Raw genomic sequence first — 12,736 nt, forward strand, 5'->3', positions numbered from 1 at the left:
AACATAGCACATAGAGAATATATATCCCAATCTATATGACCAAATTATATGTTGAGAAAATCATGGCTCTCGAAAGAGTCACTGCACTTGTACTAACTTCTTGAAGCTATACTCTTTGCAACTTAGAGGTTCTTGTCGTTTCCTACTTTGGGTTGCAAATGTTTTGTGAAGATTGAAACCATTTGTTTGGCATGTTTATTACAAGGCCAACACAACAAACAAACAAAAATTGTGTTGACTTCAATCAACTTCCCCTTTGCATGGTGATTACTTTCTAGCAACAAGGCAAACATAAAAAAATCCTCCGTATGGTTAACCTAAAATTAAGGACATATGATTGGGTTATGCCACTGCACATGTCATAGCTTCCCTATGTGGTAAGCAATATTGTTATAAATGTATACATTATGCTGAAAAGTCTAGTCGGCGAGCATGTTTCAGCACAGAAGGACGTGGTTGATTTGCGTCATTTCACATCTTATGTTATGCAAGTACTAAGGAATATCATTGCAACTACATAAGCACATTGATTATTTGGTTATTAATTGTTATTGCTTTAGTTTGAGCTTCAACATTGTGATATTGCTTACTAGAGCATATTGATAAGTTAGTATGATTAGAAAGTCGGTATGCCAAATACGAAAGGAACCGATCCAATCAATGATCGTTCGATTTCAAGCTCATAAAGAAGACATAAACTAAACAATAAACAAATCTAATCTAACCGATGACGGTTCGAAGTTCAAGCTCCTCGGGAAATGCATGAGCCCAAAACATCTCTCTCGAGGAGAGCACAAGAAATCCAAAAGGCATCTACGGACGCGAATTTAATGACCATGTATTGACTTTGAGCCCCCAAGAAATAATAAGGGAGAGGATTGTGCCACCACGGAGAGGCAACAAGTAATGAAAAGAAGGGGAGAAAACCACTAGCAATGGAGTCGAATGAGAATGGTGTTTTGATTAGAGGGGGCGCTCCTTGGAAGTAGGTAACAATCAACAACGGTTCGGTTCGAGAGGGCCAAAACCGAACCATTCACAATTTCTGAAACTTGAACCGAACCTAACCACAAAACCATTAAACCAAACCATAATTTTTTTTCATACCGTTAAGCCATTAAACCGGTAAAACCGCGGTTTCGTTTTTCAGCTTAGGTCAAAATTTAAATTTTTTTGAGAATTTTCCGAAATGTGAGAACAAGGTAGGAAAATGAAAAGATTGTTTAAAAACAAAATTGTTTTAATTTTTTAAAAATAAAATAAAAAATACAAACTATTTAAACCGCGGTTTTTGGCTGTTGAAACCGAACCGAACCGTTAAAAAACCCGACCCGACCCGACCCGAACCGATTCAGCCGTTAAACCGCGGTTTCGCAGTTCAGTTCGGTTTATTGCCGATTGTTAGAAGCAGGGTGGACCTGGCATCTGACGTGGCAAGGATCGGCTTGCGTGGCATCCCTACCCCGCCGGACCTGCTCAGTCAGTGCTCCTGCTCCTGCTCCTGCTCCTTCCTTTCGCCATAGCCACAATTTAGCAGATCCCGTTTTTCTGTATAGATCATTATTTATATTCTCCTTTTCGTTTTCTTCTTCTGCTAGCATAAGCTCGCTATTTCTTCTTCTTCTATCGTTCGGTATTCTTCTTCTTCGCCTGATCAAAAGGAAAGTACCTTCTGAGCTCTTTACTACACACACAGTCAGATCGAGATCGATCGATCGATCGAGAGAGATCTCGCCACATCCATAACCTTCTGGTGTCCTCTGTTTGAATCAAAACCAACAAGGAAGCACATTCTGACATCTCTGTGTTTTCTTCTTCTTCTTTCTATCGTAGTAGATTCAGAGAGTTCTATCACTTTCAAGATCGCCTCTATCATCTATCTGTTCGAACGAGAAGCAAGAAGAAATCTCACGAGGAATTAATTTCTATAGAAAAACCTGCACATTTCTGCTCTTTATAACTATATTTTAAATTTATATTCATTCTTCCCTTCCCCCGTAGTTACTTGCAAATACCACATTCTGCATAACATCTGGTTTCTTTGAATGAATGGCTTTCACCGTGCTTAACCACTCATTATCTTCTTCTTCTCCTCCTAAAATCCTTCTTCTTCCTCCTCCTCCTCGCCTTCTTCCCCTTCGTCTTTCTTGGCTAACTTTGTGACGCCATGGAGTGCCTCCGCTGCTGCGTCCACGCAGACAACAAGGACGAATCAAAGCAAAAGCTCACGTTTTCTACGTATTTTGATGCTCGGACAAACGACAGATCACACTCATAATTCCTTTAATGGAAACTATATAAGCAAACGGATTGTCGATAGTCGTAGTAAGACTGTTAAGATGGCAGCAGCTGTGGACCCTTCTTCTTCTTCTTCTATTTTTGTTAATACGCAAGTGAAAGGAAAATCTGATTGGAACCACGCCCAAGAAATGGTAGAAGAACTGAAGAGAGAGAGAGACTGAAACTCCAGTGAAACGCCTCAACCTTATTATCAACACCATGGTAGAGAGAATTTGTGCAGGTCTGGCCGTGGAAGGAGGAAGTAAAGACTATAAAATGATCGTGACTTTGTTGATGAGCTACTTTCCGGGTACATATTCCCTTGGTGTTCAATCTTGCTGTGATGCTCCTTTTCTTATGCTCTCTTGAGTTTTCTTAGCGCTTAGATTATTGAAACTCTCTGCAGCAAACAGAAATGAGAGAAGGAATTTTTATGTTCGTGATCAATTTTTAGTACTTAGATTTTTGAAACTTTCTGCAACAAACAGAAAGGAGAGAGGAAATTTCTACGCCTTGGACCTTGGTGGAACCAATTTTCGCGTCTTTCTTAAGTCTGCACGTGAAGGGAAAACCTCCTCAATCTGAAGATAGACAGATGGAAGAAGCCACCATTCCTTCAGAGATTAGGTTGGAACTCATGAGGTTTGCTTCTCTACTGACCACCTTTTGCATATATGGTATGTGAAATAAATGGGTTTAGAAATTTCATCATGAACTTATGAGGTATCTCCATCTTTCTTTCTATAATGAGATTTTGCTTAAAATTAAAAATTTTCATCTTGAACTCATGATTTTAGTTTTTCTGCTTCCATCTTTCTTTAAGCGACGTGAAATGTTTTTGTTTAGCAGATTTACACATTGAACTTGACCTAGATAGCGTACCTCTATTCTATTTATAAGATGTGAAATGATTTGTATAGGCCTTAGTAACTGATCAGATTTTACATATTCTTCCATACAGGAGCTTCTTGATTTCCTGGCAGGCAAACTTGGTTCCTTTGTGGCAAATGAAAGCAGAGATTTCGCACCATTGCCAGGTCAAAAACGAGAGTTTGGCTTCACTTTCTCGTTCCCTATAGATCAAACATCAATTGCTCCGGGGAAAACTGATTAAGTGGACAAAAGGATTTCATGTGGAGGGAACGGTTAGTCAATTTGAAATGATAACTTCCTAGTTAAAAGTTCTCTATATTGTACCTCCCAATTAGTTCGTTCCACATGTTAAGAGCATGTTTTAATGATAAATTTAAAGCAAAGACTTGAAAACCGAAGTCATATGAGGTAAGGAAATGGGGTTTCACATCAGCAGATAACAAATACTTGCTTCCGTTACAATATGAAAAATGATAGTTATTCAGGCAGCTGGAGTAAGAAGCTCTCTAGATGCTAATATTTACATGGATCCAAACTGAGGATTTTGTGGAAGCCCGTAAGCATGGAAAACAAGTTGGGAATAAGGAAGAGTTATTTTTGGAGTTGTGTGATGAGATCAAAGTCATTAGAGTTGACAGGGAGCTTATGCCCCATAACCTCTCAAATGGTTAGTCTAGATCAAATGTCATCCAATGTGCAATACATGAATTCCTCCTACTTCCTGGTCATGCTTGAATTCATCAGTAGAGAGACCTTCCTCATTGTGTGTCATTCTCCTCATGGAAAAACGTGGTCTAGCAAACAACACCTGAATCTATTTCATAGTGCATAAATTTAGTTATTAATGTCATTCCATACTTGGTTTTACTGCATATCTGGGACTCATTTGATTTGACAAACAATCTCAAATTTAACTTTATGCTGGTTGACAGGCTGGCAAGTTGTTCAAGCATTAAAGGAAGCCATGGCACGCCAAGGACTTGATATGATCGTCAGTGCTCTGGTAATCAAAATTTATATCACATATGTTCCTCCTTTTGTGTTTGTCTTCTTGGCTATATGTATGCATTAACATATAGTTGGTGTATATTGATACTGATGGATGCATATTCAAGATATCTTGTATCTTTTTTGTACCACCCCTCAATAGTCATTATTATTTCCTGGACATTTCTTGCATATATTTTACCTGAACAGGGCTGATGTATCATGCATCGAAGGGCCACAATGGGTTTGCATATGTGTGGTATATGTGTTTTATCATCCATCGTTGGCTTTGTAGCAATATCAGCACGGGTGTTCACTGAATGTATTTAACTTAAGAAGGGTTTATGCATCAGTCACTTAGGGTATGACCAAGGATCTCAGGATTCCAGGGTTCCTCTAAAATTACTTCAACATTGTGTTTCCTAAAGCAGCAGTTCCCTAACAGCACCTGGTTTTTTGGTTTTTATGGTTAGTAGATAAATGATACTGTTGGAACACTAGCTGTGGCATCCATGGGAACATCTGAAGATGAAGAAATTCTGATTTCCATTAGACTTGGAACAGGAACAAATGCATGCTATGAAGAATCTATCAAACAGCACCAACAGAGGTCAGAGATGGTAGCGGAGGAAGAGAAGAAAAGAAAAGAAAAGAAAAGAAAAGAAAAGATGGAGAAGGTCGCGATTCTTCTGCCTAACATCATGTGTCTCATTCCTCTTCTTCTTCTTTCTGCTGTTTGTGGATCGACGACAAATCTCTGCAGAAAATTCTAAAGCTTACATAAATAAAACTATAGTTTTTATAGCCTATGAATAAGCTTTGTTTGAAACGTTTCATGGTGTAGTTGGTTATCGCATCCGTCTTACACACTGAAGGTCTGTGGTTCGAACCCAGGCAAAGTTCTAGGAACAGTGTTCGGGTTAGGTTAGGACATTTGCCGGCAATTGTGGGGGAGAGCCGGAACTCATTCTGACCAGAAAACTATAGTTTTTGTAAAAAAATGAAATAAACGATTTTATGTTTATTGAATTCCCGTTTTGTAAAAAAATGAAAGTAAAAGTAAAACGATTTTATGTTTATTGAATTCCCTCTTTTCCCTCTCTTTTTTCCCTCTCTTTGAGTGTGACAGTGTCTGTCATCTGATTTTCTTCTGGTCGCTTGGCACTCCTCCTTGCTCCTTCCTCTCTTCTCCAAGCTCGCTGATTATTATGCTCGAAAAACAGAAGAAGGGTGTAGATCTTTTTCCGATTCATTTTTTTCTTCTTGCTCGGTCGAACTAGTAGCATTAGATATTTGCTTTGTCAGAAACTTCATGTGGTGCTCTTGTCATCTGCTTTCCTTCTGCTCGCTGATTGGGCGACATCTCCAGCTCGTTGCTCTAAGGTATCTCTCGCTCTCTCTCTCTCGATATGTTTATGTTGCTATTATTCTTGGTATGTCTCTCTCTCTCTTAATCTTTGTGCACCCATTTGTGTTGTCTCATACCTCTCTCTCTCTCTCTCCATATGTTGCTATTACTCTTGGTATGTCTCTCTCTCTCGTACCTTTGCAAAAAATATGTTAATGTAGGAACTAGAGAGAGTGAGAGAGAGAGAGATCAGCAGAACTAGCTTCCCTTTCCTCCACTCAACAAGTGGCCTTATCAGTGTCTGTCTCGGGGTATCGATTATACTGAATGGCAATGACTATGCCACCAGTTGTGAAGCCTGCAAAGTTGGGTTTTGAAGAACCACAAGAGGCAATGCACAAGATTTGTATCACTCTTTCATCAAGGAGTATTAAAAAGTTAGAAAAAATTTGTGCTGATTTGGTTCGTAGCGCCAAGGAGAAGATGTTTAAAGTGAAAGGACCTATCAGAATGCTTACCAAGGTGCTTCACATTACAACTCGCAAGTCTCCTTAGGGTGAAGAAACAATCATATTTGACAGGTTTGAGCTCTGAGTGCATAAAAGGGTAATTGACCTCCATAATTCTTTCAAGGTTGTTAAACAGATTACCTCCATCACAATTGAACCTGGAGTGAAAGTAAAGGTTACTATTGCAGAGCCTTGAAACGTTATACTTAATGTCTTATTTTACTTTTGACCTTTAGGGTATTGCTTTTTCTACTTCTTTTTAATAGTTTATTGAATTCTGATGTGTTTTTATGTTCTTGATGTAACTCCCTTAATGAGCCTTTGGTATAGACTCAATTTTGATTTTGCTCTGAAAAGCTCTTTCTATATGTTTGTTAATTGTCATGGTAGCATTTGCTGAGAGAGAGAGAGAGAGAGAGAGAGAGATATTTATTAGATAATTGCAGCTTTTTCTTCCAGCAAGAAATGGAGCTTTCCATAATTGGGTTACAAAATGCTGGAAAGACATCTTTGGTGAATGTGATAGCGGTAACATTTTTTTTTTCCCATAAAAATATCCTCCGTTGGTATTAACATAAAGTGGCCCAATGCAATATACAAAATAGTCCACTATTACAAAGAAAATTGCAACATAATTAACTAGAAAACTATAGAAAACTATTGAACGCTCGTGTAGCTTCAACAGTCTCAACAACACGGAGTTCAAAAACCCCCATCTTTTTACAAGCTGAATATGGATTTTTGGCCTTTATTAGTGTAGTCTATGCCACCTATATTGCTCAGCATCTCTTCTATTTTGATGCAATTTGATAGCGTCATATGTCATTCTATATCTCACATAATGCCTGCCAAAGGACAATGAATGACAGCTCATTTTGATTATCCAACTTCTCCAAAGCATGCCTCAGCCCTGCTTCCAAGGTTCACAAAATGAGATTACGTCTATCTAACATGCATATAAAATCAGGCACCTTTAGAACTCCCTGCAATCTGAATACAACTTTGCCGTGAATTCCAATGTTTGTTATAAAAAAATGTATGCTGATGATAGCAACATGTAGAGCTTGGAACCAAAGTGATATAGATTTTCACAGTTTTCTTCCCCATCACCTACAACAAAGAAAAGAGGAAAACACTCTCCAAATCTGAAAATTAATAAACACATAAGCAATTCTCCCTTTCACTCCCTAGAAATGCTTCATCCTCCATTAAAATCATCCATCTCTTCCACAAATTTAGATGAAGTATATATATATATATATATATATATATATATATATAATATATATATATATATATACATTTTTCCCCTTTTCCATCTATAAGGACGGCTTCCCCAAACAAAGTTGTCCTTATAACATCAACCATGTCGATGACGGATATCACCCACATGATGTACCTACGGTAACATTATTAGATGAAGTTTTGAATTTGATACCTACAGTAACAATAATTGGAGTGATTATGATGAACATGTTTTGGACATTGTATTTGTAGACTCGTGGATATAGTGAGGACATGATCCCTATGGTAAGCTCTTACCCTTGTTTGAAAGCTTACAATGATATGTTGAAAAATAAAGTTGGTTTGAGAGAGAAATTAATTAGGCAGTTTCAAGCTTGTTATACCTCACAAGTTTAATGTAATTTGAGTTTATAAAGGGTTGAAATAGGGATGGCATTGTATATATTGTAGGTTGGGCTGCCATTCTTTGTTTTTTATCTAATATATTATCTGAAAGTGCTTAAATCAACAACGAAATACAATAAGATTAATTGGAAAATATCAGATGTGAACAGTTTATGCTTGAGACCTAGATGACTAAATGAAAGGAAACTTGTATTATCATGTGGGAATTGAATTGGCATGCGTTTCAATGGCGAATTGAATTTGGACCATTTGACGTGACCAAATTAAGCTAAATGGTCCCAAGGAAAATCAAGTAATCTTCCTCTTTTGATAAGGTTTAGTTGGTATTATTGCATCGTATATGGGTCTTCATTTACATTGGTCACGCAAGGGTTTAGTGATGGATCAAAAGTTTAGTGATGATTATTTATTATTTGGTCATTTATTATATTGGTGATTCATTCTTAAGATGGATCAGGAGCAGTAGCACTCCATCCACTCACATCATCCATGGTAGAGTCCTGCTTCACGATGACATGTGACGGAAAGACTGTCGCAGAACTATCACTCGTCTCAATGGACCTTGGAAGATGTAGAAGAGTGGTGGCATCAGGTCTAGGATGATCTTGTCCATGATCAACGTTTCTTGGAACACTGAAATAAGGATTATGGTCCTGAATCCTGATCTATTATATTGCTTGGATGATTGAAACTAGGGTTAAGTGGATTGGAAATAGGGTTAGGGTTGTAATCATCAAGATTAATTACATGTAAATCGAGGAGTGGGTTTTGATCAACAAGATCAATGAGGTCGAAATCACCAAAAAGATTGTGATCATCAAGGGCATCTATATTAAAACTAGGGATAGAGTTCGTCATCCGCATTGGTTGGATTGGAAGTAGGGTTACCATGGAGGACAATCATATCAAAACTAGGGATTATAGAGTGGACATCCACATTGGTTGGATTGAAAGTAGGGTTATCATGGAGGCGAGGGGGTTTATTGAAAGCGGCGGCGGCGGAGGAGGGGCGGCAAGAGTCGGCGTGGCATCGGGAGGCTGGCAATCAGCTTTGGGGAGGCTAGCGGTTGCAGGTGCCGCACTTGTAGCTGGGCTGCAGTGAGACACAGGTCCTGGAGTTGTTGAAGTAGCGGAAGGGAAGGATGTGGCGCTGGTGTCGTTGTGGCAGTGCTTGCATGTCGGCTTCAGCTTCCTGTAATACTCTTTACTCACCTCCTCCTCCTCCATCACTTCTTTTCTTTTCTTCATATAATAAATAAATAAAACCCCCTCTGCTTCTGTTTGTTTCTGTTTGCCCTTTAATTAAACCCTTTTCTTTATACTAAGAAGGAATAAATTTATGAATATGTATCTCAAAAAAGTGTATAAGCCCTAAATTAATTTCTCCCACAAAAATTATATATATTGTGAAATGCACATAAGACATAAGACACCACAATATGTATCCTCGAAACATTAAAACAAGAAGCGCTGAATTGAGCAGCCTGATGTTGTGATCGTGTGCCTGGTCCAAAAATTTTCATACAAGTCTATATGTAGTTATAACTTATTATTATGAGAAGTTTGCTTTCCTAAGAAAACGAAGGTGGTGACTAATGGTGGGTGGTTGTGTGTTTGATGTAGAAATGATGATGTGGTAGAGCTGCTGGACGTGGCAACGCAGTAGAATAAAATTATGAATATGAATCTCAAAAAAGTGTGTAAGCCATAAATTAGTTTCTCCCACAACAATTATATATATCTTCGAAACATTACAACAAGGAGTGAATTGAGCAGCCTGATGTTGTGATCGTGTGCCTGGTCCAAATTTCATACAAGTCTATAGTTATAACTTATTATTATGAGAAGTTTGCTTTCCTAAGAGAACGAAGGTGGTGACTAATGGTGGGCGGTAGTGTGTTTGACGTAGAAATGATGATGTGGTAGAGCTGCTGGGCGTGTGGCAACGCAGTGTCAAAGCCGACGTGAACACTAAAAAGCAACGAGCGTTCTCGGCTCATGCGTTTTCCAGGGGGAGGAAAGGGTTTAAAGAGCAAACAGAAACAAAAAGAAGAAGCAAGCGTTTATTTATTTATGTATTTATTAATATGAAGAAGGAAGTGATGGAGGAGGAGGAGGAGGTGAGGAAAGAGTATTACAGGAAGTTGAAGCCGACGTGCAAGCACTGCCACAACGACACCGGCTCCACGTCCTTCCGATACTTCAACAACTCCAAGACCTGCGTCTCCCTCCAGCCCCGCTACAAGTGCGGCGCTTGCAAGCACTACTTCTCGCTCCGCTTGAGCCCCCACAAGAAGAACCCCGCCCGTCAACCTCAGCCCCTCTCCTCCCACTGCCCACGCGGCCGCCGCCCCAAATACCATGGCCCGGACCCCCACGCAGCTGAACCGCCCGCCGCCACCTCCGCCACCTCCGCTGAGAGAAAGCCTAGGAGCAAACGAGCCAAAGCTGATCGCCAGCATCCCGATGCCGCACTGCCTCTTGCCGCCCCTCCTCCTCCTCCGCTGCCGCTTTCAAAAAACCTCCTTGCCTCCTCCTCCCCCTCCGCTGCTCATACCACCTCCAACCTTGGTTCTAGTACCCTCGCCCCTCTTCAATGGTCTGAATTCGTCGGATTAAACCCTAATTTGGGCCCGCTTCTAACCGATCTTGCCATAGACCCCAGTTTTAGTCCCATAACTGCTATTGTTGCTCCTGCTGATCAACATAACCCTACCTCCATTCGCCCAATCCCTCACCAGGATTACCCTACTCCTAATTTCAATCCAACCCTTCCTACCATCCCTAACCCTACTTTCAATCCAACCAATGTGGATGACCACTCTATCCCTAGTTTTTATATGATTGCCCTCGATGATACTTCCAATCCAACCAATGCGGATGGCAACTCTATCCCTAGTTTTAATATAGATGCCCTTGATGATCACAATCCTTTTGGTGATTTCGACCTCATTGATCTCGTTGATCAAAACCCACTCCTCGATTTACATTTAATTAATCTTGATGATTACAACCTTAACCCTATTTCCAATCCACTTAACCCTAGTTTAAGTCATCTAAGCAATATAATAAATCAGGACCATAATCCTAATTTTAGTGTTCCAAGAAACATTGAACAAGATCATAATCCTAATTCTAACCCAAACCCTGATTTCACCACTCCACGTAATATTTATCAGAACCTTGACCCTTTTAATTCCAATCTTAATCCTAATTGCAGCTTAACTAATGTGGATTCTTATAATCCTGACCCTAACTCCAGTATGATTAATTTTGATAGTCATAACTCCAGCCCTAATTTCAGCGCTCCAAGCAACCTTGATTCGAAATCTGAGCCTGATTTCAGTTCTCTGAGTGATATCTGTATTCCGAGAAACCTTGATCAGGAGCCTAACCCTATTTTTAACCCAATCCCTGACTTCCCCCTGATCTCAAACCCTAATTCCATGATGTATTGGTTTTCTGTCGATTTAATATGCAGCGGCAGCGCAGAGTGTGGATCATTAATGGCGAATACTACAGGTGATAATGATTTGTTTGGAGCAATTAATGTTGCTAATCCTGCAGTGAACGCGACAACTCGAAATGGAGAATATTCTATATTGGGATCAAATGAAACTGCGAGTTGGAATTGGAATCAGCATCAGGATCAGAATCAATGCATGAGTACTTTATATGATCCTAGTTACCATTATACGAATGGAGGAGTAAATGGCATGCGAAACCAATCCATGGATGCAGGGCTCAACGACAGGTTATATGAACTTACAGATGATCATCTCCATCATCAACGTGATCCTTTTGATTATTACAGAGACGTTGACATCCATTTGTCCTGGCCAGATATAGGATGTATTGATCCTCCTAAGGGTATGGATGATTTGAAGCTTCCATGGATGGACAGCCCAGGAGGCCATGGACAGGATCAGCCTCGACGTGATGCCACCGCTCTACACCATCTTCCAGGGTCCATTGAGACGAGCGATAGTTCGAGGCCATCGTGAAGCGTGAAGCAGGAGTCTGATGCACCCACCATGGATGATCTGAGTGGATGGAGTGCTACTGCTCCATGATCCATCTGTAAGAATGAATCATCAATCAAAAAATGACCAAATAATAAATAATCATCACAAAACTTTTGAGCCCTGGTCAATTTTGAGTGTTATTATTTATTATAAGGAGGCCCAAACGACGTCTTGTATCAACCCTTGCGTGACCAATGTACCTGAAGAACATATACCATGCGATAATATGAACTGAACCTTATCAAAGGAGGAAGATTACTTGATTTTCCTTGGACCTTTTAGCTTAATTTGGTCACGTAAATGATTTTCCTGGGACCATTGAATCGCATGCCAACTCCGAGGCTGGCCTTACCAACAAACAAATGCCACCAATCTATAGAAGAAACTAGGCTCGCCTAAATACCTACATTGCCTTGCCTCTCTCTAAGTGTGCGTGTGCATGATAGATATCCTAGAGAACCAACGAAATCAAAGTGACCCCTTGGCTATTGGCTACACGATTCTTTGTTCATTTTTGAAGTAAGTACAACTCATATTCTCATTGAGTAAGGTGCCTACTTATTCAATAAATCTTGGTAGAAATTTACATGGTGCATAACACAAACTAGATTTTCGATTCAGTCCTTGGATAATCTACAACAAAGCACTTGATTTGACAATGGCAAAGGGACTATTGTAACTTAGGCATAGGAAATCTTGAGTTATTATTATTCATAAACTCTTCTTTCCGAATAAGGTTGCAACTTAACATTTGAATGCAATTTAAATTAAAAACTTGATGTTACACTAAGGGGGTTTGAAGATGACAAATTGAATTGAGTGAACCAATTTCTCCTTAGAAGATTATGTTGGATAGCTTAATTCCAATTGCTCCTTAGAAGATTAGATTGGGTCTCCGTGTTCTCTAAGTAATAAAAAAAGATGTTTTGATCTTTAATACACAATAGATGTAGAAATCAAGTCGACTATGGGGAGTTTGCAAGACAAGTTTCACTTGTGACCCACGAGAGAAGGTAAAAAAAGGCTTGTATGTAGATAAATATTCGAGACTAAAAACTCTCTTA

At 39.5% G+C, this 12,736-nt stretch overlaps 2 protein-coding genes and 1 pseudogene across 3 annotated transcripts; all 3 read left to right on the forward strand.

Annotated features, from left to right (window-relative positions):
* Positions 1–1,952: 1,952 nt before the first annotated feature.
* LOC147862734 (uncharacterized) lies at positions 1,953–7,607 on the forward strand. The gene is made up of 7 exons (XM_087321550.1): positions 1,953–2,590; positions 2,769–2,922; positions 3,242–3,429; positions 4,086–4,156; positions 4,617–5,523; positions 6,444–6,525; positions 7,495–7,607. Exons 1-3 carry the CDS (start codon positions 2,500–2,502, stop codon positions 3,357–3,359), a joined length of 363 nt encoding a protein of 120 aa, XP_087177676.1. The 5' UTR covers positions 1,953–2,499; the 3' UTR covers positions 3,360–3,429; positions 4,086–4,156; positions 4,617–5,523; positions 6,444–6,525; positions 7,495–7,607.
* Positions 5,743–6,375, forward strand: LOC147862735 (small ribosomal subunit protein uS10 pseudogene; annotated as a pseudogene).
* A 1,558-nt stretch (positions 7,608–9,165) lies between the features above and the next one.
* Positions 9,166–12,652, forward strand: LOC147862736 (uncharacterized). Of its 2 annotated transcripts, XM_087320774.1 has the most exons (2): positions 9,166–11,401; positions 11,491–11,610. In XM_087320774.1, exons 1-2 carry the CDS (start codon positions 9,735–9,737, stop codon positions 11,504–11,506), a joined length of 1,683 nt encoding a protein of 560 aa, XP_087176900.1. In that variant the 5' UTR covers positions 9,166–9,734; the 3' UTR covers positions 11,507–11,610. The 2 variants fall into 2 exon arrangements, with proteins under 2 accessions (XP_087176900.1, XP_087176899.1); XM_087320773.1 differs by having other exon boundaries at positions 9,166–12,652.
* Positions 12,653–12,736: the final 84 nt, after the last annotated feature.

The sequence above is a fragment of the Azolla caroliniana genome, unplaced genomic scaffold, assembly GCF_043228905.1.
Source record: "Azolla caroliniana isolate FFs.n. ecotype wild unplaced genomic scaffold, voAzoCaro1.0.p SCAF_6, whole genome shotgun sequence".
NCBI classification, from domain to species: Eukaryota; Viridiplantae; Streptophyta; class Polypodiopsida; order Salviniales; family Salviniaceae; genus Azolla; species Azolla caroliniana.

Coding starts and splice junctions, on each gene's coding strand:
- LOC147862736 (XM_087320773.1), top strand. CDS start 9,735: ATGAAGAAGGAAGTGATGGAGGAGGAGGAGGAGGTGAGGAAAGAGTAT.
- LOC147862734 (XM_087321550.1), top strand. CDS start 2,500: ATGGTAGAGAGAATTTGTGCAGGTCTGGCCGTGGAAGGAGGAAGTAAA. Junction 2,591..2,768: donor GTTGATGAGCTACTTTCCGG/GTACATATTCCC, acceptor TGCAACAAACAG/AAAGGAGAGAGGAAATTTCT. Junction 2,923..3,241: donor ATTAGGTTGGAACTCATGAG/GTTTGCTTCTCT, acceptor TCTTCCATACAG/GAGCTTCTTGATTTCCTGGC.